Genomic DNA, 26,336 nt, shown 5'->3' with positions numbered 1-26,336 from the left:
AGCTTGAGAATGGTTATGTCAGAAATGGGGAGAGTTAATTGCCATGTGGGTGCTCTCTGTTAGGACTTTCTCACCGTATTCCAAGCACAGGTTGGCATCTGTTATTACATTTGTGCAAGCAAAAAAAAAAAAAAAAAAAACACCAACTATTCAGAACCTAGACTATAACTGACAGAAGCTTGTCTCTAAAACTATAAAAATCTGTAATTTATTTTCTAATAACTCATTTGTTTTTGCTGCTAATGACAAAACCGGAGATTCTTCATTGCACATTTGTTCAGGTTTGTTCAATTATAGTATTTACAGATTCTCAGCTATTTTATGTTGATTTATTGCTGAGTTAAGATTTTTACTTCACAGAAGACTAAAGAGATCCTATTTGGTAAAGAAAATTTTTTTTTTTAAAGACATGTTTTTGTGATAGAGTGAAAGTGTTCACAATCAAGTCTTCATAGATATTCATTGGCTTATAGTAACTTATCTCTCCTTGCTATTCTCTGGAACTCATTTGGGTATATCTTTCCCTTTCTCCTTTGCCTTTCATTTCAGTTCTTTTCTCAGCTATTTTTAAGGCTTCTTCAGATAAACACCTTGCCTTCTTGCATTTCTTTTTTGGGGGATGGTTTCGGTCACCACCATCTGTATGATGTTACGAACCTCTGTCCATTGTTCTTCAGGCACTCTATCTACCAAATCTAGTCCCTTAAATCAATTCATCTCCTCCACTGTATAATCATAAGGGATTTGAATTTAGGTCATACCTGAGTGGCCTAGTGGTTTTCCCTACTTTCTTCAATTTGAGTATGAATTTTTCAGTTCAGGCAAAGGATAAAGGGAAAGATATACCCAACTGAAAGCAGGGTTCCAGAGAATAGCAAGGAGAGATAAGAAAACCTTCTTATCTTTGCAAAGAGACAAAGGAAAACAATAGAATGGGAAAGACCAGAGATCTCTTCAGGAAAATTGGAGCTACCAAGGGACCATTTCATGCAAAAATGGGTACAATAAAGGACATAAATGGCAAGGATTTAACAGAAGCAAAAAAGATCAAGAAGAAGTGGGAAGAATACACAGAAGAACTGTACAAAATAAGTGTTAATGCCTCAGATAACCACGATAGTGTTGTCACTCACCTAGAACCAGACATGCTGGAATGTGAAGTCAAGTGGGCCTTAGAAAGCATTACTGTGAACAAAGCTAGAGAAGGTGATGGAATTCCAGCTGAGCTATCTATCAAATCCTAAAAGATGATGCTGTTACAGTGCTGCACTCAATATGCCAGCAAATTTGGAAAACTCAGAAGTGGCCATAGGACTAGAAAAGGTCGGTTTTCATTCCAGTCCCAAAGAATGTTCAAACTACTGCACAGTTGCACTCATTTCACATGCTAGCAAGATTATGCATAAAATCCTTCAAGCTAGGCTTCAGCAGTAGGTGAACTGAGAAATTCCAGATGTACAAACTGGATTTTGAGAAGGCAGAGGAACCAGAGATGAAATTGCCAGCGTCCGCTGGGTCATAGAAAAAGCAAGGGAATTCCAAAAGAATGTTTACTTCATTGACCATGCTAACGCCTTTGACTGTGTGGATCACAACAAACTATGGAAAATTCTTTAAAGACATGGAAATACCAGACCACCTTACCCACTTCCAGAGAAACATGTATGCAGGACAAGAAGCAATATTTAGAACTGGAACTGGACATGGAACAGCAGACTGGTTCAAAAATGGGAAAGAAATATATCAAGGCTGTATATTATCACCCTGCTTATTTAACTTATATGCAGAGTACATCATGTGAAATGCCGGGCTGGATGAAGCACAAGCTGGAATTAAGATTGCTGGGAGAAATGTCACCAACATCAGATATACAGATGATACCACTTTAATGGCAGAAATTGAAGAGGAACTAAAGAGCCTTTTGATGAAGGTCAAAGAGGAGAGTGAAAAGGCTAGGTTAAAATACAACATTCAAAAAATGAAGATCATGGCATCTGGTTCCATCACTTCATGGCAAATATATGGGGAAACAATGGAAACAGTGACAGACTCTATTTTCTTGGCCTCCAAAATTGCTGAGGATAGTGACTGCAACCACAAAATTAAAAGGTGCTTGCTCCTTGGAAGAAAAGCTATGGCAAAACTAGATCGCATATTAAAAAGCAGAGACATCACTTTGCTGACGAAGGTCTGTATACAGAGTCAAAGCTATGGTTTTTCCAGTAGTCATGTGTGGATGTGAGAGTTGGACCATAAAGAAAGCTGAACACCGAAAAACTGATGCTTTCAAATTGTGGTGTTGGAGAAGACTCTTGAGAGTCTCTTGGACTGCAAGGAAATCAAACCAGTCAATCTTAAAGGAAATCAACTGTGAATATTCATTGGAAGGACTGATGCTGAAGCTCCAATACTTTGGCCACCTGATGTGAAGAACTGACTCATTAGAAAAGACCCTGAAAAAAAAAAAAAAGAAAAGACCCTGATGCTGGGAAGGGTTGAAGGCAGGAGGAGAAGGGGATGACAGAGGATGAGATGGTTGGATGGCATCACCAACTCAATGGACATGTGTTTGAGGAAACTCCAGGAGATAGTGAAGGACAGAGAAGCTTGGAGTGCTGTAATCCATGGGGTCTCAAAGAATCAGACATGACTGAGCGACTGAACAACCACAACAGTAGTAACTTATGTCTACCAAATAACTGCTAAATTACTTATATTTAATGTGCTTAATATGAGCCAATTCACACGCTGCATTTCTTGGATATTATTTTATGTAATATTAAAATAATTTAAAAGGTATTTATGAGCATCTGCATTTTACAGTGAGAAGATCAAACTGAGGACTGGAGCAGCTGTGACTGTCCAAAGGGACACAGCGAGGAAGTGTCTGTTCAGAAAAATGAAGAAGCATGAAATTCTCAGGCCATTCATTTAAGTTATCATCACTATTTTTTTTATTTTTTTATTTTATTTTTAAACTTTATATAATTGTATTAGTTTTGCCAAATATCAAAATGAATCCGCCACAGGTATACATGTGTTCCCCATCCTAGACCCTCCTCCCTACTCCCTCCTCATACCATCCCTCTGGGTCGTCCCAGTGCACTAGCCCCAAGCATCCAGTATCGTGCATCGAACCTGGACTGGCATCTCGTTTCTTACATGATATTTTACGTGTTTCAATGTCATTCTCCCAAATCTTACCACCCTCTCCCTCTCCCACAGAGTCCATAAGACTGTTCTATACATCAGTGTCTCTTTTGCTGTCTTGTACACCGGGTTATTGTTACCATCTTTCTAAATTCCATATATATCGTTAGTATACTGTATTGATGTTTGTCCTTCTGGCTTACCTCACTCTGTATAATAGGTTCCAGTTTCATCCACCTCATTAGAACTGATTCAAATGTATTCTTTTTAATGGCTGAGTAATACTCCACTGTGTATATGTACCACAGCTTTCTTATCCATTCATCTGCTGATGGACATCTAGGTTGCTTCCATGTCCTGGCTATTATAAACAGTGCTGTGATGAACATTGGGGTACACGTGTCTCTTTCCCTTCTGGTTTCCTCAGTGTGTATGCCTAGCAGTGGGATTGCTGGATCATAAGGCAGTTCTATTTCCAGTTTTTTAAGGAATCTCCACACTGTTCTCCATAGTGGCTGTACTAGTTTGCATTCCCACCAACAGTGTAAGAGGGTTCCCTTTTCTCCACACCCTCTCCAGCATTTATTATTTGTAGACTTTTGGATCGCAGCCATTCTGACTGGTGTGAAATGGTACCTCATACAGAGAGCAGATGTTGGATCTTAGCAGCAGGGAGCTGAGGGTTTTGTCACAGCACAGGTGAAGACAGCAATGTGTGGAGTCCTAACAGTGAGGCCGTCCTGGCTACAACCCCTCTCGGGGACGTGTCAGAGCAATAACGACCATGGTTGGATGGAAGGAGGGCCTGTGCTATTTGTAGTGTTCCACCAGACCACCCCTATGACACGGAAGCATGAATTCATGTTTCTGAATTAAGGGGACATGGTAGATCATAATTCTTTCTGTTGAAAGTGACAGAAATTCACTCAGATTAGCTTGAGGGGAGCTGCTGCTGCTGCTTCTGCTAAGTTGCTTCAGTCGTGTCCGACTCTGTGCGACCCCATAGACGGCAGCCCATCAGGCTACCCCGTGCCTGGGATTCTCCAGGCAAGAACACCGGAGTGGGTTGCCATTTCCTTCTCCAATGCATGAAAGTGAAAAGTCAAAGTGAAGTCACTCAGTTGTGCCCGACTCTTAGCAACCCCAGGGACTGCAGCGGCAGGGCTGGATCCAGTACCTCACACCCAGTAATCAGGATAGCATCCTCTCTCCAGATGCCCCCAGCACAGGCTCTTCCTAAAAAGGCTGGCCAGCTGACAGTCTGCACACATCCTCACTCTGTCAGCTCAGTAACTCCAGCAGGAAGTCTTTTCTGTGAACTGAGGTGAGAAAGTCTGGGAGGAAGACAAGTCAGGTACCTACTCGGGAGCCAGCCACCGCAGGGGGAGATGGCCTGGGCTGCCTGTCAGGGTACTATCCCCACCTGTGATGGCAATGAGGTTGTGGGCCTGGGCCTGAGCCCAGTCATGTGTCCCTGGCAAGAGGGACTGTTGTCAGGGGGCAGAACAGGGCTTCTGAAACAACAGCAGTGCCCACTCAGGGTCTCCAACACTTGATGTGAGTCAGAATATCTTTAAATAGTGACTTCTGCCTATAAAATTCATGTCAGTTTTGTTTCTGATAAATGCACGTTACCATATTTGTAAAATGTTCCATCTATGGACAGAGTCCCACCAGGAAGTAGACTCTGAGTTGAAATTTGAATTCAGAAGGTTTATTCGGGTTACTTGGGCCACAACTGCAAGGGGTGAGGGAAAAGATAACAGTGATGTAGGACAGCAGGTCTTGGATGATCCCACGGGGAGCTTGGGAGCTGGAGTAGCCTGACCCGTGTACTTCTGCAGGGACCAGTGACTGGAGGGGCTGCCCAGAGGGTAGGACTCCTTGAAGGCAGCTCCCTTGGCTAAGCCCACCTCCCAGGGGTGTTATATATTCTCTGTGTAGATGGTCAACCCCAGATGCTGAGAAGCTAAAAATAAATGGTTTAGAAATGTTTCGTAGTAAGGATTCATTCAGTATTTTCATATAGAGTAAACCAGATTTCATACAATGCCTTTAAACCCAGTCCAGACATAGTCAGACAAATAGGCTTAGCAAGTATATTAGGGTTGAGTTACTGTGAGTTGAAGTGGTATAGCACAGATTTGTGACTAACATGTGAGTGTAGCTGAGCCTTGAGTAACACAGGTTTGAGCTGTGAGGATCCGCTTATACACAGTCCTTACACGATGCATCCACGGATGCAGAACTGCAGATGCAGGGGGCCAGTGAGATACTTGAACACCTGCAGATTTCAGAGTCCACCAGCAGTCCCGGAACCAAGCCCCAGGAGTACTAAGGGATGGTTGTGTATGTCCTGCCTACCAGTGTTTTCTTAAAATTACAAACATTGAATTAATGCAACTGAAAGGGTACAAACTTTCATTTTTAAGTTCTGGGCATGTAATGTACAACACGATGATTGCCGTTCATGAGAAAACTGCTAAGAAAGTAAATGTTAATGTTATTACAAAAGCAACAACAAAAGGTAATTGTATTACAAATTAAATTGTTATTACAAAAGCAACAACAGAAGGTGGCAGAAGTGGTCACTAACCTTATTGTGCTAGCCATTTCACAGTATTATACAGATTCCATCAGAAATAAATAAAGGGCATTTTATATATTGAAATTCCTCCTTTAAATTAATAGATATTGAGCTTCAAAAATGCCAATATTTGTATTAGCTTCTGAGAGTAGAATTCTGCCTCATGAAGTCTAGAGGGAAGGTACAAACATAAAATTATAGAGTTGGTGACGGCTACAGAGGAGAGGTTTATGGTGCTGCAACTTGTATGATAGGAAGACTTGGCTTAACCAGGAAGCAGGGGAGGGCTTCCCTGGAACTCTAAAGATTCTTTTGAGCCTGCTTCTGGAGGAGGAACTGGAGGAGACAGTGAGGGAGACAAGGCTGGGGGCAGGGCAGCAACCAGACATCCAGGCAGAGTCAGATGGTGTTTGGATTAAGGGATTTGCAGTGGAGATGAAAAGAGGACTTTAGTTAAGAAAAAAAAAAACAACAGGAAGTTAAATCTATGTGATTAATGATGGATACAACGTTGAGTTGATGGAGATGGAGTTGATGGAGACGTCAGTACAGCTGAAATGTGAATTAATGTTGTGACAGGTTCAACCACAAGGCTGAAAAGGAAACCAGAACAAACTCCTAGTCTGTCCCTCTGTGGTCCACCGTCTATTTTATTTTTTTAATAATTTTATTTATTTATTTATGACTATGCTGTGTCTTCATTGCTGCATAGGCTTTTCTCTGGTTGTGGTGAGTGGGGGCTACTCTCTAGTAGTAGTGTGCGGGCTTCTCATTGCTGTGGCTTTTCTTGCGGAGCACAGCCTCAAGGCACACAGGCTCAGTATTTGCAGCACGTAGGCCCAGTAATTGTGGCTCCCAGGCTCTAGAGCACAGACTCAGTAATCACCATCTGTTGAAATTGGCTGAAATTCACACAGGAGTAGATTCTGTACTATCTGCTTCAGTATGTTTTATCTGAAGTTGGTAGTGGTGGTTCAGTCGCTCACTCATGTCTGAGTCTTTGTGACCCCATGGACTGCAGTATACCAGGCTTCCCTGTTCTTCACCATCTCCTAGAGCTTGCTCAAACTCACACCCACTGAGTTGGTGATGCCATCCAACCATCTCATTCTCTATCGTCTCCTTCTCCTCCCGCCTTCAATCTTTGCCAGCATCAGGGTCTTTTCCAGTGAGGTGGCTCTTCCTATCAGATGGGCAAAGTATCGGAACTTCAGCTTCAACATCAGTCTTTCCAGTGAATATTCAGGGTTGATTTCCTTTAGGATTGGCTGGTTTGATCTCCTTGCAGTCCAAGGGACTCTCAAGAGTCGTCTCCAACACCACAGTTTAAAAGCATCAATTCTTTGGCATTAAACCTTCTTTATGGTCCAATTCTCACATCCATACATGACTACTGGAAAAACCATAGCTTTGATTATCTGGACCTTTGTCGGCAAAGTATGTCTCTGCTTTTTAATATTCTGTCTAGGTTGGTCATAGCTTGTCTTCCAAGGAACAAGCGTGTTTGAATTTCATGGCTGCAGTCATCATCTGCAGTGATTTTGGAGCCCAAGAAAATAAAAGTCTGTCACTGTTTCTATTGCTTCCCCATGTATTTGCTATGACTTGATGGGATTGGATACCAGGATCTTCGTATTTTGAATGTTGTGTTTTAAGCCAGCCTCTTCACTCTTATCTTTCACTTTCATCAAGAGGCTCTTCAGTTTCTCTTCGCTTTCTGTCATAAAGGGTCTGAAATGCAGTACTTGGATGCAATCTCAAAAACGACAGAATGATCTCTGTTCGTTTCCAAGGCAAACCATTCAATATCACGGTAATCCAAGCCTATGCCCCAACCAGTAACACTGAAGAAGCTGAAGTTGAACGGTTCTATGAAGACCTACAAGACCTTTTAGAACTAACACCCCAAAAAAGATGTCCTTTTCATCAAAGGGGACTGGAATGCAAGAGTAGGAGTCAAGAAACACCTGGAGTAACAGGCAAATTTGGCCTTGGAGCACAGAATGAAGCAGGGCAAAGGCTAATAGAGTTTTGCCAAGAGAACGCATTGGTCATAGCAAACACCCTCTTCCAACAACACAAGAGAAGATTCTACACATGGACATCACCAGATGGTCAACACCAAAATCAGATTGATTATATTCTTTGCAGCCAAAGATGGAGAAGCTCTATACAGTCAGCAAAAACAAGACTGGGAGCTGATTGTGGCTCAGATCATGAACTCCTTATTGCCAAATTCAGACTTAAATTGAAGAAAGTAGGGAAACCCACTAGACCATTCAGATATGACCTAAATCAAATCCCTTATGATTATACAATGGAAGTGAGAAATAGATTTAAAGGACTAGATCTAATAGAGTGCCTGATGAACTATGGACGGAGGTTTGTGACATTGTTTAGGAGACAGGGATCAAGACCATCCCCATGGAAGAGAAATGCAAAAAAGCAAAATGGCTGTCTGGGGAGGCCTTACAAATAGCTGTGAAAAGAAGAGATGCAAAAAGCAAAGGAGAAAAGGAAAGATATAAACATCTGAATGCAGAGTTCCAAAGAATAGCAAGGAGAGATAAGAAAGCCTTCCTCAGCGATCAGTGTAAAGAAATAGAGGAAAATGGGAAAGACTAGAGATCTCTTCAAGAAAATTAGAGATACCAAGGGGACATTTCATGCAAAGATGGGCTCAATAAAGGACAGAAATGGTATGGACCTAACAGAAGCAGAAGATATTAAGAAGAGGTGGTAAGAATACACAGAACTATACAAAAAAGATCTTCACTACCCAGATATTCACAATGGTGTGATCACTGACTTAGAGGCAGACATCCTGGAATGTGAAGTCAAGTGGGCCTTAGAAAGAAAGCATCACTATGAACAAAGCTAGTGGAGGTGATGGAATTCCAGTTGAGCTATTTCAAATCCTAGAAGATGATGCTGTGAAAGTGCTACACTCAATATGCCAGCAAATTTGGAAAACTTAGCAGTGGCCACAGGACTGGAAAAGGTCAGTTTTCATTCCAATCCCAAAGAAAGGCAATGCCAAAGAATGCTCAAACTACTGCACAATTGCACTCATCTCACACGCTAGTCAAGTAATGCTCAAAATTCTCCAAGCCAGGCCTCAGCAGTACGTGAACCGTGAACTTCCAGATGTTCAAGCTGGTTTTAGAAAAGGCAGGGGAACCAGAGATCAAATTGCCAACATCTGCTGGATCATGGAAAAAGCAAGAGAGTTCCAGAAAAACATCTATTTCTGCTTTATTGACTATGCCAAAGCCTTTGACTGTGTGCATCATAAAAATCTCTGGAAAATTCTGAAAGAGATGGGAATACCAGACCACCTGACCTGCCTCTTGAGAAACCTATATGCAGGTCAGGAAGCAACACTTAGAACTGGACATGGAACAACAGACTGGTTCCAAATAGGAAAAGGAGTACATCAAGGCTGTATTGGAGAAGGCAATGGCAACCCACTCCAGTACTCTTGCCTGGAAAATCCCATGGATGGAGGAGCCTGGTAGGCTGCAGTCCATGGGGTCGCTAAGAGTCGGACACGACTGGGTGACTTTACTTTCACTTTTCACTTTCATGCATTGGAGGAGGAAATGGCAACCCACTCCAGTATTCTTGCCTGGAGAATCCCAGGGACGGTGGGGCCTGGTGGGCTGCTGTCTATGGTGTCGCACAGAGTCGGACACGACTGAAGCAACTTAGCAGTAGCAGTAGCAGCAAGGCTGTATATTGTCACCCTGCTTATTTAACTTATATGCACAGTACATCATGAGAAACACTGGGCTGGAAGAAGCACAAGCTGGAATCAAGATTGCCGGGAGAGATATCAAGAACCTCAGATATGCAGATGACACCACCCTTATGGCAGAAAGTGAAGAGGAACTCAAAAGCCTCTTGATGAAAGTGAAAGAGGAGAGTGAAAAAGTTGGCTTAAATCTCAACATTCAGAAGATGAAGATCATGGCATCTGGTCCCATCACTTCATGGGAAATATATGGGGAAATAGTGGAAACAGTGGCAGACTTTATTTTTGGGGGCTCCAAAATCACTGCAGATGGTGACTGCAGCCATGAAATTAAAAGACGCTTACTCCTTGGATGGAAAGTTATGACCAACCTAGATAGCATATTGGAAAGCAGAGACATTACTTTGCCAACAAAGGTCCGTCTAGTCAAGGCTATGGTTTTTCCATTGGTCATGTATGGATGTGAGAGTTGGACTGTGAAGAAGGCTGAGAGCCGAAGAATTGATGCTTTTGAACTGTGGTGTTGGAGAAGACTCTTGAGAGTCCCTTGGACTGCAAGGAGATCCAACCAGTCCATTCTAAAGGAGATCAGTCCTGGTTGTTCATTGGAAGGACTGATGCTAAAGCTGAAACTCCAGTACTTTGGCCACCTCATGCGAAGAGTTGACTCATTGCAAAAGACCCAGATGCTGGGAGGGATTGGGGACAGGAGGAGAAGGGGACGACAGAGGATGAGATGGCTGGATCGCATCACCTACTCGATGGACATGAGTTTGAGTAAGCTCTGGGAGATGGTGATGAACAGGGAGGCCTGGCGTGCTGCGATTCATGGGGTCACAAAGAGTCGGACACGAATGAGCGACTGAACTGAACTGTACTTCTGCCATAAGGGTTGTATCATCTGCATATCTGAGGTTATTGATATATCTTCCTGCAGTCTTGATCCCAGCTTGTGCTTCATCCAGCCCAGCAATTTCACATGATGTCTCTGCATAGAAGTTAAATAAGCAGGGTGATGATATGCAGCAGTGGCAACCCACTCCAGTACTCTTGTCTGGAAAATCCCGTGGGCGGAGGAGCCTGGTAGGCTTCAGTCCATGGGGTCGCTAAGAGACGGACCTGACTGAGCGACTTCACTTTCACTTTTCACTTTCATGAATTAGAGAAGGAAATGGCAACCCACTCCAGTATTCTTGGCCTGGAGAATCCCAGGGACGGGGAGCCTGATGGGCTGCTGTCTATGGGGTCGCACAGAGTCGGACAGGACTGAAACGACTTAGCAGCAGCAGCAGCAACAATATACAGCCTTGACCTACTTCTTTCCCAATTTGGAACCAGTTCATCATTCCATGTCTGGTTCTAACTATTGCTTCTTGACTTGCCTACAGGTTTCTCATGAGGCAGGTAAGGTCTGGTATTCCCATCTCTTTAAGAATTTTCCACAGTTTGTTGTGGTCCACACAGTCAAAGGCTTTGGTGTAGTCAATAAAGTAGAAGTAGATGTTTTTCTGGAACTCTCTTGCTTTTCTGTGATCCAATGGATGTTGGCAATTTGATCTCTAGTTCTTTTGCCTTTTCTAAATCCAGCTTGTACACCTGGAATTTCTCAGTTCACATACTGTTGAAGCTTAGCTTGGAGGATTTTGAGCATTATCTTGCTGGTATGTGAAATGAGTGCAGTTGTGTGGTAGTTTGAATATTCTTTGGCATTGTCTTTCTTTGGGATTGGAATGAAAACTGATCTTTTCCAGTCCTGTGGCCACCACTGAGTTTTTCAAATTTGCTGGCATATTGAGTATAGCACTTTCACAGCATCATCTTTTAGGATTTGAGATAGTTCAGCTGAAATTCCATCACCGCCACTAGCTTTGTCCGTAGTGATGCTTCCTAAGGTCTGCTTGACTTTGGTCTCCAGGGTGTCTGGCTCTAGGTGAGTGATCACACCGTCGTGGTTATCTGGGTCATGAAGATCTTTTTTTGTATAGTTCTTCTGTGTATTCTTGCCACCTCTTCTTAATATCTTCTGCTTCTGTTAGGTCCATACTGTTTCTCTCCTTTATTTTGCCCATCTTTGCATGAAATATTCCCTTGGTATCTCTAATTTTCTTGAACAGATCTCTAGTCTTCCCATTCCATTGTTTTCCTCTATTTCTTTTCACTGATCACTTAGGAAGGCTTTCTTATCTCTCCTTGCTGTTCTTTGGAACTCTGCATTTAGATGGGTATATCTTTCCTTTTCTCCTTTGCATTTCGCTTCTCTTGTTTTCTCAGCCATTTGTAAGGGTTCCTCAGAGAACCACTTTGCCTTTTTCCATTTCTTTTTCTTGGGGATGCTTTTGATCACTGCTTCCTGTCCAGTGTTACAAACCTCCATCCATGGCTCTTCAGGCACTCTGTCTTCTGAAGATATCTAGAGCTTCCCTGGTGGCTCAGCTGGTAAAGAATCTGCCTGCAATATGGGAGACCTGGGTTTGATCCTGGGTTGGCAAGATCCCCTGGAGAAGGGAACGGCTACCCACTTCAGTATTTTGGCCTGGAGAATTCCATGGACTATCCATGGGGGTTGCAAAGAATCGGACATGACTTTCACTTTCATTCAGAATTTTAATTTGAGAAGGTAGTTCAATGAAATTTTATGCATAAATGTTTTATTTGAATTTTAATTGGTAGAATCTGAAGAAGATTCAAGAAATGGAGAAGAGTGATGAATCTAACACAGACCTGGAAGAGCTGAAAAATGCTGACTGGGTAAGATGGCTGGGTATTCTCTGTATTCTGTTTAGTGTTGGAGAAATCATATCATGTGATTATAATGCTAGTTTATCTTAAGGAGTACCGTATGAATTGATATTATACCAAGTTGAAAACTATCTGATTTTATTAGACCCCCCCCCCAGAGTCTCTGAGAATTTCAGTGTTCTACACTATTGACCTTTCTAAGTGTATTGGTATCTTAGTATCTTATGTGTAAGTCAGAGTTGAAGCTCTGTTTAAAGCTTTAGTGAGGCTGTAGTGAGGCCTGTTTGTTATCCAGTGAATAGTCAAACTGGATTGGGGCCTGGGAATGCAGATGGGTCATGTAGCGTTTCTGCCCCCATGAGAAAGAAGACAGATTTCCAGGACAGATGACTGTGGTATATTCATGTGACCCCTCTGGATGTCTGCTGTTTCTCCAGCAAGGTGCTAGATCCTAGGCCTGCTGACCTCGAGGGTCACTGCCTTCACATAGGACTCAGAGTCGGGACAGGACAGTGACTATGTGAAGCTGGACTGAGCTGTGTGTTCAGGTGTTAGTGGGAAGACACATGGTAGGGCTCTGACTTTTCATGTTAAGGGTCCTGGATAAATAGTGACACATAGAGTGAGGAAATCAGAAAACACAGTTTAGGACGTTAGGAACAAGTTGCTTTTGCCCTTGTTAGATTTTGTCATTTTCTAACAGATTTATTAAGGTGTAGTGTACATAACAGTTGCATTATATTTTAAAAGTACAGTTTGATTAGTTTAACATACATTTATGTAGCTATTTGAGCCACTTGTTAATTTTTAACACTGTATAATATTTCAGTTAAATATATATTCTCTTTACTGAAGTTGAGACTATGACAGCTTACAGGCAGGATAACAAAAGGGTAAAGTATAATAATAACATATTTAATATGTTTTATTATAAATACTTCACATATATCTCATTTTCTTGAAGGGCGGGCGGTAAAGCAACTTGGTGTTACTTATAGATAAGGAATTTGACATTAAATAATTTGTAAAAAGACAGTAACAACACAAAAATTGTCATTTTTGAGCATTTTCTTTGTGTAGAACACTATACCTCAGCTCTCCACAAGTTATAAGGTATCACTTTTTTTTATTGATGAGGAAGCCAGGGTTCAGAAATGGGAAACAACTTGCTTGGACGTCCACTGGCAGTTGGTGGTTGTACCAGTTAGCTGTGATCACAGTAGCGCTGTGTAACTGAACGTAACACTGTACCTCAGCCTAAAGCAGTAGTGTTTACTCAGCTCATGCATCTGTAGACCAGAGTGGTGGTTCCACTCTGCTTCATCTCTCTCCTGGATAATCCTGCCGGAGGGCCTTGTGCCAACCCACACTAGGTGTTTCCGTGGAGTGACAGGAGCAGAGTGACATGCCCTTGTACATTTGCTGTTGAAGCCTTTGGTTGTGTCATGTCCACTAATATTCCAGTGGCCAAGCCAGTCGCAGAGCCAAAGCCAGAGTCCAGTGTGAGAAGCCACACCTTTGCAGTGCACAGAGCCACATGATAGGTGGGACGCGAGGGGCACTGAGGCTGGATGCAGGTGGCACAGGGGTGAGTTAGGGTTTTATCCAGGTGTCTCCACAGTTAGAGCTGGTGGATTCTCGACTGGCTTTCTACCTGCTTTTTAGTCCCTAAAATCTAATTTTTAAAATAGTTTTTGTTTGGTTTATTTGGTGTTTTGTAATCCAAGCTCTTAATTTCTTCTGTATGACTGTAACTATTTAGAGTAAATTAGTAAATTTACTCACAAATGTTTTTCCACCCTTGGCTCCTTCAGGCTCGGTTCTGGGTACAGGTGATGAGGGATTTGCGGAATGGAGTAAAGCTCAAGAAGGTCCAGGAGCGGCAGTACAACCCGCTGCCCATTGAATATCAGCTCACCCCATACGAGATGCTAATGGATGACATTCGATCCAGAAGATACACTTTGCGAAAAGTGATGGTAAGTAACAGGAAACTATTCATGGATTCAAATGGTTGGTTTTTGGTAATCTTGCTTGTTAAAAATTTTCTCACTATGACGTTTTAAAAATTATTGCTTCTCATACAATTAATGCATGGTCTTTATAGAAAAGTTGGTAAATATAATAAGCTCAAGAAGAAAAGTTACAAATGTGTAATTTCACAGGTGAGACAGAAAGTTTGCTAACAGGCTGGTGCATAACCTTCAGTCTTTTTTCTGTCCACTTTATTTGGGCAAAGTGGATTAATATTGAATACTTCATCCTGTGACCAGTTGTTTTCATGTAACATGTGAGCATTTTCACATAACATGTGAGTGTTTTCCCGTGTCATTGTATATTCAACATCATCATTTCTAAGTGACTGCATCTTTCTCAGCTGCAGCTGCACCAGAGTTTATTAAGCTGATCAGGTTGTCTCGTTATAAGCAGGCTGTTTTGTATAACCTTGCATATAAGTCTTTTTCAAAAGCTCCAGTGAAATCCTGAGTTAAGCTCTTAGAATTGGAACCCTGCTAGCTTTACCTCTGCATTGTGTCCTGAATCTCACTACCTCCATTTCAGAGCCCATCATCACCTCTCATTTAGACTATTACTTTGGCCTCCAGGTGATCTTCTTTTCTTACTCTCGTCCCCAAAACAGCTTGAGTAAACCTGTTAAATTGAAAATGTGACCATGTCATTGCCCTGCATAAAACCTTCCACTCTTTCCATCACACTCAGAATAAGCAGCCATTTTGACCTTGGTCTCAGAGTCTGGTGCGGGTTGCCTCTCAGCCCTCACCTTCTGCCACCTTCCTGGCTGGCCCCCCTTTACTGCCCTGGTCTCTGCCACTACCTAAAAGGTGCCTCTTGTGACCTGCAGCTGAGCCCTTCCTGGAGGCCTCCTCTCACATGTTTGCGTAATTCATTTCTCTTCATTTCTCAGGTCTCCACTGAAACCACCCACTCATTAGAAGAGTCCTTACTTAGATGTGTCCTTGGCTCATGTTGCCATGTATTTTCAAATTTACTCTTTCTTACAAGTACAGGGACATGGTAACAACATTTTTTTTGCTCTTTTTGCTGAGCTTATTAGGTAAAATAGTTTTCTTGATTAGTTATTTAGGGTATTTTATTTGACTTGTATGTTCATGTCATCTGTGAAAAAGTATCCATTTATTTCTTCGTTTCCAATCTGGATGCCTGGTGGGCACCCTAGTTAGAACCTTCAGTTCTTTGTTGAATGGATGTGGCAAAAGCATGCATCCATAGTATTGTTGGATTCCTGATTTTAGGGGGAATGCATTTGATTTTTTCACAAGTGACTTTTATCATGCTGAGGTTTCTTTTCAGTCCAAGTTTGTTGTGTGTTTTTATCATAAAAGTGTGTTGGATTTTGACAAATCCTTTTTCTGCATCAATAAAGACAATCGTGGGTTCTTTTGTTTCATTCTGTTAATGTGACATATTACATTGATGGATTTTTCGTGTGTTAATCCACCCTTGTGTTTATGGGATAAATCCCACTTGGTCATGATGTACAATCCTTTTAACATGCTGCTAGAGTACTTCCTGATACTTTCTTAAGGATTTTTGTGTCCATGTTCAGAAGGAGTTTCGTCTACTATTTTCTTGTGATGTCTTTGTCTGCCTTCATATTGGGGTAAGACTGGCCTCACAGAGTAAAATGGGGAGTGATGCCTCTTTTTCTAATTTTTGAAACAGTTTGTAAAGGGTTGGGACTAATTCTTTCAATATTTGAGTAGAATCCACAAGTGAAGTCTTCAGGTCCTGGGCTTTTCATTGTTGGGAGATTTTTGTGGATTTAATCTCTTTCCCTATTACAGGTCTGGTCAGGTTCATGTCCTTCCTTTCTTTCCTCCTCCCTCCTTCCTTCCCTTTGTTCCTTCTTAGTTTTGGTAGTTTGTATCTTTATAAGAACTTGTCTGTCTCATCTAGATTGTCCTATTTGTTATGTACAATTATCACAGTGTTCTCTTATGGCTTCAAGTTAATGGTCTACTGTTATTTTCTTTAAGCGTAATTGACTTCCTTTAGCATTTCTTATAGGGCAGAGATCCTAGTGATGAACTCTTTTAGTGCTTGTTTGCCTGAAGATGTCTTAATTTCTTCTTCATTTTGAAGTAGAGTTTTTCTGGGTATAGGATTCTTGGCTGAAATTGTTTTTGTTTAATTTTAAACATTATCCCACTGCCTTTGGCCTCTAAGATAAGAAATCACCTGTGAATCTTTTGAGGATTCCCTGGTGGCTCAGACGGTAAAGCGTCTGTCTACAGTGCGGGAGATCTGGGTTCAGTCCCTGGGTCAGGAAGATTCCCTGGGGAAGGAAATGGCAACCCACTCCAGTACTCTTGTCTAGAAAATCCCATGGACAGAGCAACCTGGTGCAGGCTACTGTCCATGGGGTCACAAAGAGTCGGACACGACTGAGCGACTTCACTTTCTATGTGATAGTCATTTTTTGCTGCTTTCAATATTTTCGTCTATCAATAATTTGACTACGTGTTCTGTTATGTCCCTCTTTGAGTCTTTTGCTTGGAATTTATAGAAGTGACTCAGATGGTAAAGAATCTGCCTACAATGCAGAAGACTGGGGTTTGATCCCTGGTTCAGGAAGATCCCCTGGAGAAGGGAATGGCAACCCACTCCAGTATTCTTGCCTGCCAGACCCCATGGACAGCAGAGCCTGTACAGTCCATGGGGTTGCAAAGAATCAGACATGACTGAGCAGCTTACACTTGCACTTCATTTTTCTTGAATGAGTAGATTTATATTATTTTCAAATTTTGCAAGTTTTCAGCCATTGGTTCTTGACATTTTCTTTATCTTTTCTTATCTTCTTAGTCCCTGTGGGACTCCTCTTATGTGAATGTTTGTACAGTTTGTGAGTAGTAAGTAAGGAAAAATGTTACTGTTTTATGGTACCCATTGTTTTTTTCCTTTTTCTGGCATTCTCTCTATGGCTAATTCTATGCAGTTCACTTGACTTAAGTTTATACTGAGCCCCTCTGCAGGGAACTGGGCAGATGGCAGTTCTAATGGTGATTGGTTTTGTGTGGGGTAAATTTTCATGTTTAGTCTAACAGGCTAAGATTCTAATTAATTCCTTATTATATATATTTGTACCTCCTAAATGAGAGTGGAAAGTCAACTACTCATATTTAATCAGTCAGAAACCAGATGTATTTTTTTAAACTTTACTGTTATCAATGTTATGCCACTTTCTAATTTCTTTAAAAACAAATATTGTTGTAAAGAGTAAACACACATACACACAAAGGATTTTCACATACAGTCTGTATCTGAGGCAGTATGTTAAGATGGCCTTAATTTAATCTTCAGGTTTAAAATGCATAACTACACCATAGTAATTCACCTTTTTCTGTATATTTGTGAAGCTGATGGTGGGAATTGAATGACTTAGCCATATTGGATCATGTTCAGAATATTAAGTTATAGAAGTGCAAAACATTTCAATTGACTTCTTTCAAAGTGTTTTAGTAAAATAATTGTAACAAATAACTTCAAATAAGTCACCTTTAAAAATAAAGATGTACGATTGACTGGTTTGATTGCCTTGCAGTCCAAGGGACTCTTTTTTTTTTTTTTTAATTTTATTTTATTTTTAAACTTTACAATATTGTATTAGTTTTGCCAAATATCGAAATGAATCCGCCACAGGTATACCCGCGTTCCCCATCCTGAACCCTCCTCCCTCCTCCCTCCCCTACCCTCCCTCTGGGTCGTCCCAGTGCACCAGCCCCAAGCATCCAGTACCGTGCATCGAACCTGGACTGGCGACTCGTTTCATACATGATATTATACATGTTTCAATGCTATTTTCCCAAATCTCCCCACCCTCTCCCTCTCCCACAGAGTCTGTAAGACTGATCTATACATCGGTGTCTCTTTTGCTGTCTCGTACACAGGGTTATTGTTTCCATCTTTCTAAATTCCATATATATGCATTAGTATACTGTATTGGTGTTTTTCTTTCTGGCTTACTTCACTCTGTATAATAGGTTCCAGTTTCATCCATCTCATTAGAACTGATTCAAATGTATTCTTTTTAATGGCTGAGTAATACTCCACTGTGTATATGTACCACAGCTTTCTTATCCATTCATCTGCTGATGGGCATCTGGGTTGCTTCCATGTCCTGGCTATTATAAACAGTGCTGCGATGAACATTGGGGTACACGTGTCTCTTTCCCTTCTGGTTTCCTCAGTGTGTATGCCCAGCAGTGGGATTGCTGGATCATAAGGCAGTTCTATTTCCATTTTTTTAAGGAATCTCCACACTGTTCTCCATAGTGGCTGTACTAGTTTGCATTCCCACCAACAGTGCAAGAGAGTTCCCTTCTCTCCACACCCTCTCCAGCATTTATTGCTTGTAGACTTATGGATTGCAGCCATTCTGACTGGCGTGAAATGGTACCTCATAGGGGTTTTGATTTGCATTTCTTTGATAATGAGTGATGTTGAGCATCTTTTCATGTGTTTGTTAGCCATCTGTATGTCTTCTTTGGAGAAATGTCTATTTAGTTCTTTGGCCCATTTTTTGAAACTCCAATACTTTGGCCATCTGATGCGTAGAACTAACTCATTTGAAAAGACCCTGATGCTGGGAAAGATTGAAGGCAGGAGAAGGGGACGACAGAGGATAAGATGGTTGGATGGCATCACCAACACAATGGACCAAAAATAAATAAAGATGTATAGAAACTTAACATCTTTTATTTAGAAGTTACTTGTTTTTTTTAAGGCATTGTGACTCAAAAGTAAGATCAAGTTATATAACTGTCTTATTTGCTTATAGGTCTACAGTGTGTGTTCATTCTAGAAATTATTTATCCTTACAGCTCAGATAACTTGTTTCAGAATGTATTAAAAAATAATCTCACTGACCCAGTAGCAGAGTGGAATTTGCGCACTTTCCCTCCTCCCTATATGGAATAAGACTGACTCACGTCTGCACTGGCCTGCCGTTTCTCTCATGAGCACTGACACAACACTGGATAACTGGGATCAAGGATCCAGCTTCTGACTAGTGAAGACACTGACATTACTGTGTTGTTTGGGGACTGGAACTTACAACTTTGGCCCTATTTCAAGCATTTTCTTCCTCAACCCTGCTGTTGTGATAGAAAGGACATTAAAATAAAATCAAGTGAAAAATAGCTGGAAAGATACGTATTATTCTGTTCAGGAGTACAAAAAAAACTTCTGATTAAGTTGTTCATACAAGGTTTAAAGAAAAAAATCATGTAACCTGAGGTCCATGGGTAAAGAGTGGTGCTTTGGCAGGCCTTCAGTTCCACTGCTGGTGTACAGGCCTCCTTACACCAGGGACTAGCAATCCCAAGTTAGCTTGGTTCAGGTGGCTTTCACTTCTGACTCTTACATGGGGCATCCAGTCCTCACTGGGGCTGGTGGGGTGGGCACAGGGAAGAGGGCCCTGGATGTCAGGAGGCTTGTCATACACCTGAGTAGTCACATTTGCAAGGGGGTTACTGGGTCTGGAGCAGCAGTTCAGGTCCTTGTTTTTTTCTTTAGTCAGCTATATTTCTCACTTCAGTTCAGTCACTCAGTCATGTCTGACTCTTTGCAACCCCATGGACTTTAGCATGCCAGGCCTGCCTGTCCATCACCAACTCCCAGAATTTACTCAAACTCATGTCCATTGAGTCAGTGATGCCAACCAACCATCTCATCCTCTGTCATCCCCTTCTCCTCCTCCCTTCAGTCTTTCCCAGCATCAGGGTATTTCTCAGCTGACACAAGAATAGTGACATTAACAGAAAATAATACAAGAGTATACAGCTACAATAAAAAATTAACAGTTGACTAATGACCATGATCAATTAAAATGTGTTTAAGACTGGGAGACACATAAGAAAATTGTTCCTGCCCAGAAATCTTACAGTTCAGATAAGAAAATACTTTTAAAAAATTTGACCAAATTTTATGATAATTATAAAATTTTACATGACATTTCCAATAACGAATTGTGAAGCTTAAAGAAACCTTTCTAACCTGTCCAAAAAAAATGAAAATCAGCCATAGGTGATAGAGGATTAAACTGATTATCTTTTTTCCCTCCAATAAAATTGATGTATTATACAATTATTAGAATATGATAAGATAAAAGAGTGGGTCACCAAAGTAGAGGGGAAGGTACAGAGGCTTTCCAGGCAATTCATTAATCAAAGCAGCATGCTCATTTTCTGATCTTTGAGAAGTTTAAAGTGTTTACCAGTTTTTAAAATGTATAATTTGTTAACATTTGTTTTTCATCATTTATGAGAAGCACAACAGAAAATGTGTATCAGGACTGTCTGTGTTTTCATGTGAGACTGGGAAATAAGTATGACTGACGGTCACAACTGTGCCTCCTGGGTGGGTCAGATTGTGAGTTTACTAAGGTGGGATTTTGTGGATTTCTGGAGTTTTCTTAAATTTCTTAAAAAATCTTTGTGACATGTTGCTTTAAAAAGAGATAAAGCAGGAGTCAGACAGACCAGGACTCTGCCAAACTCTGCTTCTTACCAGTTCTATTGATGTAGCAGACACCTTCCTTGACCTGAACCTGAATTCTGCCTACAGAACATGAACTGTCCCCAGCCCTTCCCCTTAATTTGTATTCCAAAACTTTGTACAAGGATGAAAACAAGAGGTGAAAGACTTTCTAAATTATATAATAATTAAGCATAGTATTATTTATTCCATTCATATTCATAATTTTAGAAAGTTTTTGTTGAAAGCATGTATCTTACATATAATTTCCCAGAATAGTAGAACTGCAGTGTGCTTGGCATTTCTTCAGTCCTACAGTTGTTTTTGCTCTGAATTGCTCAGCTGTTTACTCTCCATTTTATTGATTTGAAATTTGTCCTTGGTGGAGCCAGATTCCACTGTAGTGGCTTTGAAGTGATGTGTGTGGATGTGTGTGCCCAGAAGCTTGTACAGACAGTCCTGTCATCACATGATGTATGTGGACGTGTGTGGATGTGTGTGCCCAGGCGCTTGTACAGGCAGTCCTGTCGTCACATGGATCTTCTGCTTTCTGTCTCCTTTCAGGTGAATGGTGATATTCCCCCTCGGTTAAAAAAAAGTGCTCATGAAATCATCCTGGACTTCATCCGATCAAGGCCTCCTTTAAATCCAGTATGTGATCTGACACCTCCCCATGGCTGGCATACATGTGGCAACATGTTCCCCCCACAGCCCGTGCCACAGAACACAGCTCCTGGAGGACTGTTGACGCTGAGCTTTTCTCTCTGATTGTGAAGCCTGACTGTGAACACAATGCCACATAGCTTCCGTGTGCACTGCTGCCCTGTACTTAAGGGTACAGACACCTCACCTTGGTTACAGGAAACCCACACTGCTGCCTCCTCTTTCGCAGTAGCCATGGTCCTCTGTTCGTGGGGTTCTTTCTGGAGACCCTGGATCAGGGTGTTCTGATCAGGTCTGAGTGTTGGTTTGTGTTTCCTCTGCTCTCCGCTTACCTCCCCTGGCTCCACAGCCAGCACTCACCAGGGCCTCTCAAACCCCTTGTATGTTCAGTAACTTCAGTAACTAGAAAGAAAGGATATTTCCTTCTTAGTCTGTATACATTTAAAACATAGTTAATCATTCCTCTTATAGATCTTTCTATAAGGGAAAGAGGCCACGTAGGAAATGGTTTTAGGAGGGCAGGTTGTGTAGAGCAGAGAGCATGGAGTCACAGCCCGGCTCTGCACACCCACGCACGGTGTGGTGATCTCACGTTTTTTAGCAAATTCATCTTTTTGAGCAAGTTCATCAGCCTTGCCAAGCCTTTATTTCCTCAGCTGCACACTGAAATGAATGATCTAAGAAGATTGTTACGACTTAACTCAAAAACGTTACGTTCAAAAACAATAATGTGGATGACATACTGCTTGCATTGCAGCAGCTTGCCTGTCATGGTAGAGTGTAGGGAGCATGACAGCAGTTCAGTTGCTTAGTCGTGTCCGAGTCTTTGCGACCCCATGGACTGCAGCACACCATGACAATAGTTGGAGCACAACTGACTCGTTAGTGTGGCCTGAGTTCATGTGCCTGAACCACTGTGCCATCCAGTCATCTTCTTATGGCTTGAAAACTCTTTTATCAAGCAGTGTGGCAGTCAGTAAAATATAATTTCATAATACTGTGTTGTATGAGTAGACCTCAGTAAGAATTATTTAAGGATAACTACTCCAGCTCTAGCTATTAACTTTTTTCCCAAGGCCTCAGCCAGAAAACTGAAACCTACTCCACCACGGCCCCGGAGCCTCCACGAAAGAATCCTGGAAGAGATCAAGGCTGAGAGGAAGCTGCGGCCTGTGTCCCCCGAGGAGACCAGACGCAGCAGGCTCGGTGAGTCCCAGGCAGGAGAGTCGCCCACCCTGGAAACACACTCGCCTCACTCCTCTCCCTCCCTGTCTCTCCTTCTCCCCCCAACACACACACTCTTACAAGTGACATTCATTCTCAAAATAACATGGAGTAAGAAGTTCCTCCCTGAGATGCCAAGTGTAAGGGCACCTAACTGCAGCGTGGGCGGAGCTCTGCAGATCCCGGATGTGGTTTTAGGACAGCCCTTCGCCTCTTTGATCTCCCATTCCTTGGTTGGCAGGAGGAGGATACAGACTCCTCCACATGTTCATGTGACTTCCATGTAAGAATGAATCAAATAGGATACTTTATAAATGGTAGTACACACATGGATAAGTTACTACATTTTAGAAATAGAAATAATAGATACATCAAGTTTCCATTGTCTTAATTATGGTTTAAACTTATGTGTTATGTGATGAGGGACTACTCTACTGATAGCACTTATTACTAAACTTCCTTTATAGTTATTTTATGTTTTTTATAAGCACACACTGATTTTCATTTAGAGCAAGACCATATTATGACATGTAAACAGCTCTCTTCCAGTTTGTAAAATGAAAGATTCCCAAGATATTCAGGGAGATAGCGTCTGGCGGCACCTGCCTGGGAAAGGAGCTGGTGCCAAGATCCTGCCTCCTGGTTTCTCTTCCCATCTCTTCCCTCCCCCACGCCCACTGGGGCCTCAGGTTGCTACTATGGCTCCTCCTCCTTGAGCAGCCACACACTCCCCTTGGTGTGTTTCTGATTTCCTTGGCTCCCACCCTGCATACAGGCTTCTCTGAAAGTTCAGACCCACATGTGCAGCCAGCCATCACTGGGCAGGACCTCCTCCCCCAACTTGCAGGACAAGCCCCACCACAGGTGACCTTACCTGCTTTTCCCAAAAACTGTCTGCCACTGCTCCCATCTCAAAGCCCAGGGCCAAGAGTGCAGTGTCCCCCGTGACTGGGTCCAGCAGCCAAGCCCTTGATCTGACTGCTTCTGATCTTCAGGGTCCTCCTCTCCTCTGAGCCAGGTCTCCCCTCCTCTGTCTGCTCAATTGCATCAGCTCTGGTGGCTCCCCCACCTCCTGTGACTCTCGGTCACTGTGTGGTGATGCTCTCTGTCTGCCGCTGGGCCATGGCCACAGGGCCCACTTCCGAATTGCTAGCTGCTGTGTCCCTGTCTGCACTATAGGTAACAGCAATGGAAAGTGCTTCCCGAGGTGCTAAAGCAGTAGAATAGCTTCCCTGGCCAGAGCTGGAGAGTGAGGAGAGGCCAGGTGTGTATATCCCTGTTGATTTTATGCCAGTGAGTGTTTCCTTTTAAAATGATTAAAACAAATCCATACAAGCATTTATATAGTATTGAGCCAAAACTGCACAGTAAGTGGAAAGTTCTTATCCTGGGAGTCCCTGAATGAGCCTGAGGAAGGTCTGTGCCTCCTTGCAGTGTAACACATTTGTACATATTTCCCAGAGGGCATGTGTGTGTGGGCGGTCCATAGTTTTCCCCAGATTTCTAAAGAGTGCACAGTCTCAAGGAGCAAGAACCACTGTGGAAATGTAAGGAGATGGTATTATGGAATGTCAGCTTAAGACAAGATTGTAAAAGAATTACTGTGTCTTAAGATGGAATAATAGGGTAATAGGAAATATTTAACAGAACTATAAGATAAAATCCACATATTACCATGAGAAAAGTAAGCTTCACGCTTTACAAGAGTAAATTCCAGTGGAAGCACCAGTGAGACAGAGGAGCAGGACATAAAGGGCCAAGTGATGGGATGGTGCTTTCCACACAAGTGCTCTGAACCTGGGGTGAGGGGCGAACAGGTAGGAGTCCTGCCCACAGGCACTGACCAGAGAACATCCTCGGCAGGGGTGCCTGTGAGCCCTGACAGCAGCCAGTCAGGTGTGCGGTGCGGCCAGGGGCCGAGTGTGCGGGAGACCAGCAGTCCTTGTGGGCAGCAAAGGGACACTGCATGTGGTGTCACATGCCCTCATTGTATACATGTTCTTCTGTTTCTCTTAAACAAATTAGATGCTAGCTAACAGGAAACCTGCTTTAGAATAATTAAATACCAATTTTGTATTTAGTATGTCTTTTGTTTTATCCTTATGAATTAGTGTTTCACAACAACCAGAATTGAGTTGTTGTCGAAAGTGATTGTTCTGTGAGAGTCTTACTTTTAAAATTGATCTTGAACCTTAACTAGAAAATAAGAAATTGGGCTCTTCTCATTCTGCTGATCTACATTGGTTCTTACTACACAATTTCACTTAGAGAAGTTTGGATAAAATTGACAGGATTATCTTGAAGAAAAGAAGTGAAAGTGTTAATCACTCAGTCATGTGCAACTCTTTGCAACCCCATGGACTGTAGCCCACCAGGCTCCTCTGTCCATGGGATTCTCCAGGCAGGAATCCTGGAGTGAGTTGCCTTTTCCTTCTCCAGGGGATTTTCCTGACCCAGGGATCGAATCTGAGACTCCTGCGTGGCAGGTAGATTCTTTACCATCTGAGCCCATCCTGAAGAAGTTCCCCTAAATAGTTTTATAACCTTTCCTCTCCTTGTAATTGCAAGTAGAAACCCACTATCTAGAAATTGGGCAAATGTTTAAAGAATAGACGCGCCCCATGATTTCAGCAGCAGCAGTGCGCTGTGACGGGGCTTGCGCGTCATGTGGTGCACACAGGAACTGCATCCTCACACGGGATAGTGGCAGCAGGAGTGTCTTCCTGCGTGGGTGAATGTGACCCACCGCGTGGTCTATGAGGATGTGATGACCAACGTGTGTCCAAGTTGTCTTATATGTGTCCCTATTATTTTACAGGCTAGTTCCATATTGTTTTCCTATTAAGTCTGAATTTACTGTTCTTGTGCATCAGTCTTTGTTCACAACTGATCATTTTCTTTTTCCTAACACTTTTCTGACATCTCATACTATATTGAGATTTGAGGTTGTAAATGGTTCCTTTAACATTTGCCAAAAACATATGAAGAGACTTCATTCTGTTACATATGGCAATTAGAACTCTACAGTTCTACATCTGCCTCAGAAACGTGAGGACCTTCGGGTCTGCCCGCTTCTGACTGCACAGGCACCTGTCCTCCCTGATGGTGGTGGGGTGGGGTAGGAGGGATGGAGCTGGTAAGAGCTTGGGACTGCAGTGAAAATGGGTAATTTTCACTCTTACAAATACCCAAATTCTTTTATCAGCTTTATTGAGATATAATTTACCTACCATAAAATTCACCCGTTCAATGTTTTTTAATGTATATAATAAAATTTTTAAAACAAATGACTTCCAACAGGAAATAAGTAAGTTTATTCTTAAGAAATTCCATTTGTTTAACTGTTACTAGGTGCACTGCTCTGAGCACCTTTTTATTTGGTATGGAATTGTTTAATTTTTCTAACAGTCCCTTGAAATAGGTACCATTATTCCCGTTTTACACTTGAAGTAATGGAAGCACAGAGAGGTTAAGTACCTTGCCCAGAATCACACTGCATGTAAGGGGCAGAGATGAGGTTCAAACTCAGGCTCTCTGGCTCCTGAGGCCTTGCTTTAAGTGCCAGGTCTAAGGGCCTACAGTGGAGAATTAGTGACGCTTTGTGATGCTGGTAGTGCCTGAATGAGATTTTTACAAGATGTTTGACCTGTATGCAGAGAGCCAACTTCTCATCCTGAAATAAATTAAGAATACGTTTGTTCT

The 26,336-nt window shown here is 42.1% G+C and overlaps 1 protein-coding gene across 9 annotated transcripts in view; it reads left to right on the top strand.

Annotated features, from left to right (window-relative positions):
- The window catches only part of SPIRE1 (spire type actin nucleation factor 1), a 163,120-nt gene that overhangs the window by 107,793 nt on the left and 28,991 nt on the right, over positions 1-26,336 (top strand). For all 9 annotated transcript variants that reach the window (XR_015153982.1, XR_015153983.1, XM_086373253.1 and 6 more), the window contains 4 exons: positions 12,162-12,239; positions 14,045-14,209; positions 21,312-21,398; positions 22,487-22,616. Coding sequence is in view for 7 of the 9 variants with exons in the window: in XM_086373253.1 (XP_086229379.1) it covers positions 12,162-12,239; positions 14,045-14,209; positions 21,312-21,398; positions 22,487-22,616 (460 nt within the window). In the remaining 2 variants the exon portion in view is untranslated. The remainder of the gene's footprint in view (positions 1-12,161; positions 12,240-14,044; positions 14,210-21,311; positions 21,399-22,486; positions 22,617-26,336) is intronic.

This window comes from Bos grunniens, chromosome 24 (assembly GCF_055505025.1).
Source record: "Bos grunniens cultivar Pamir isolate PY7600 chromosome 24, Bosgru_T2T1.0, whole genome shotgun sequence".
Taxonomy (NCBI): Eukaryota; Metazoa; Chordata; class Mammalia; order Artiodactyla; family Bovidae; genus Bos; species Bos grunniens.
Note: the sequence above shows the minus strand (reverse complement) of the source record. Positions and strands in the feature narration are given on the sequence as shown.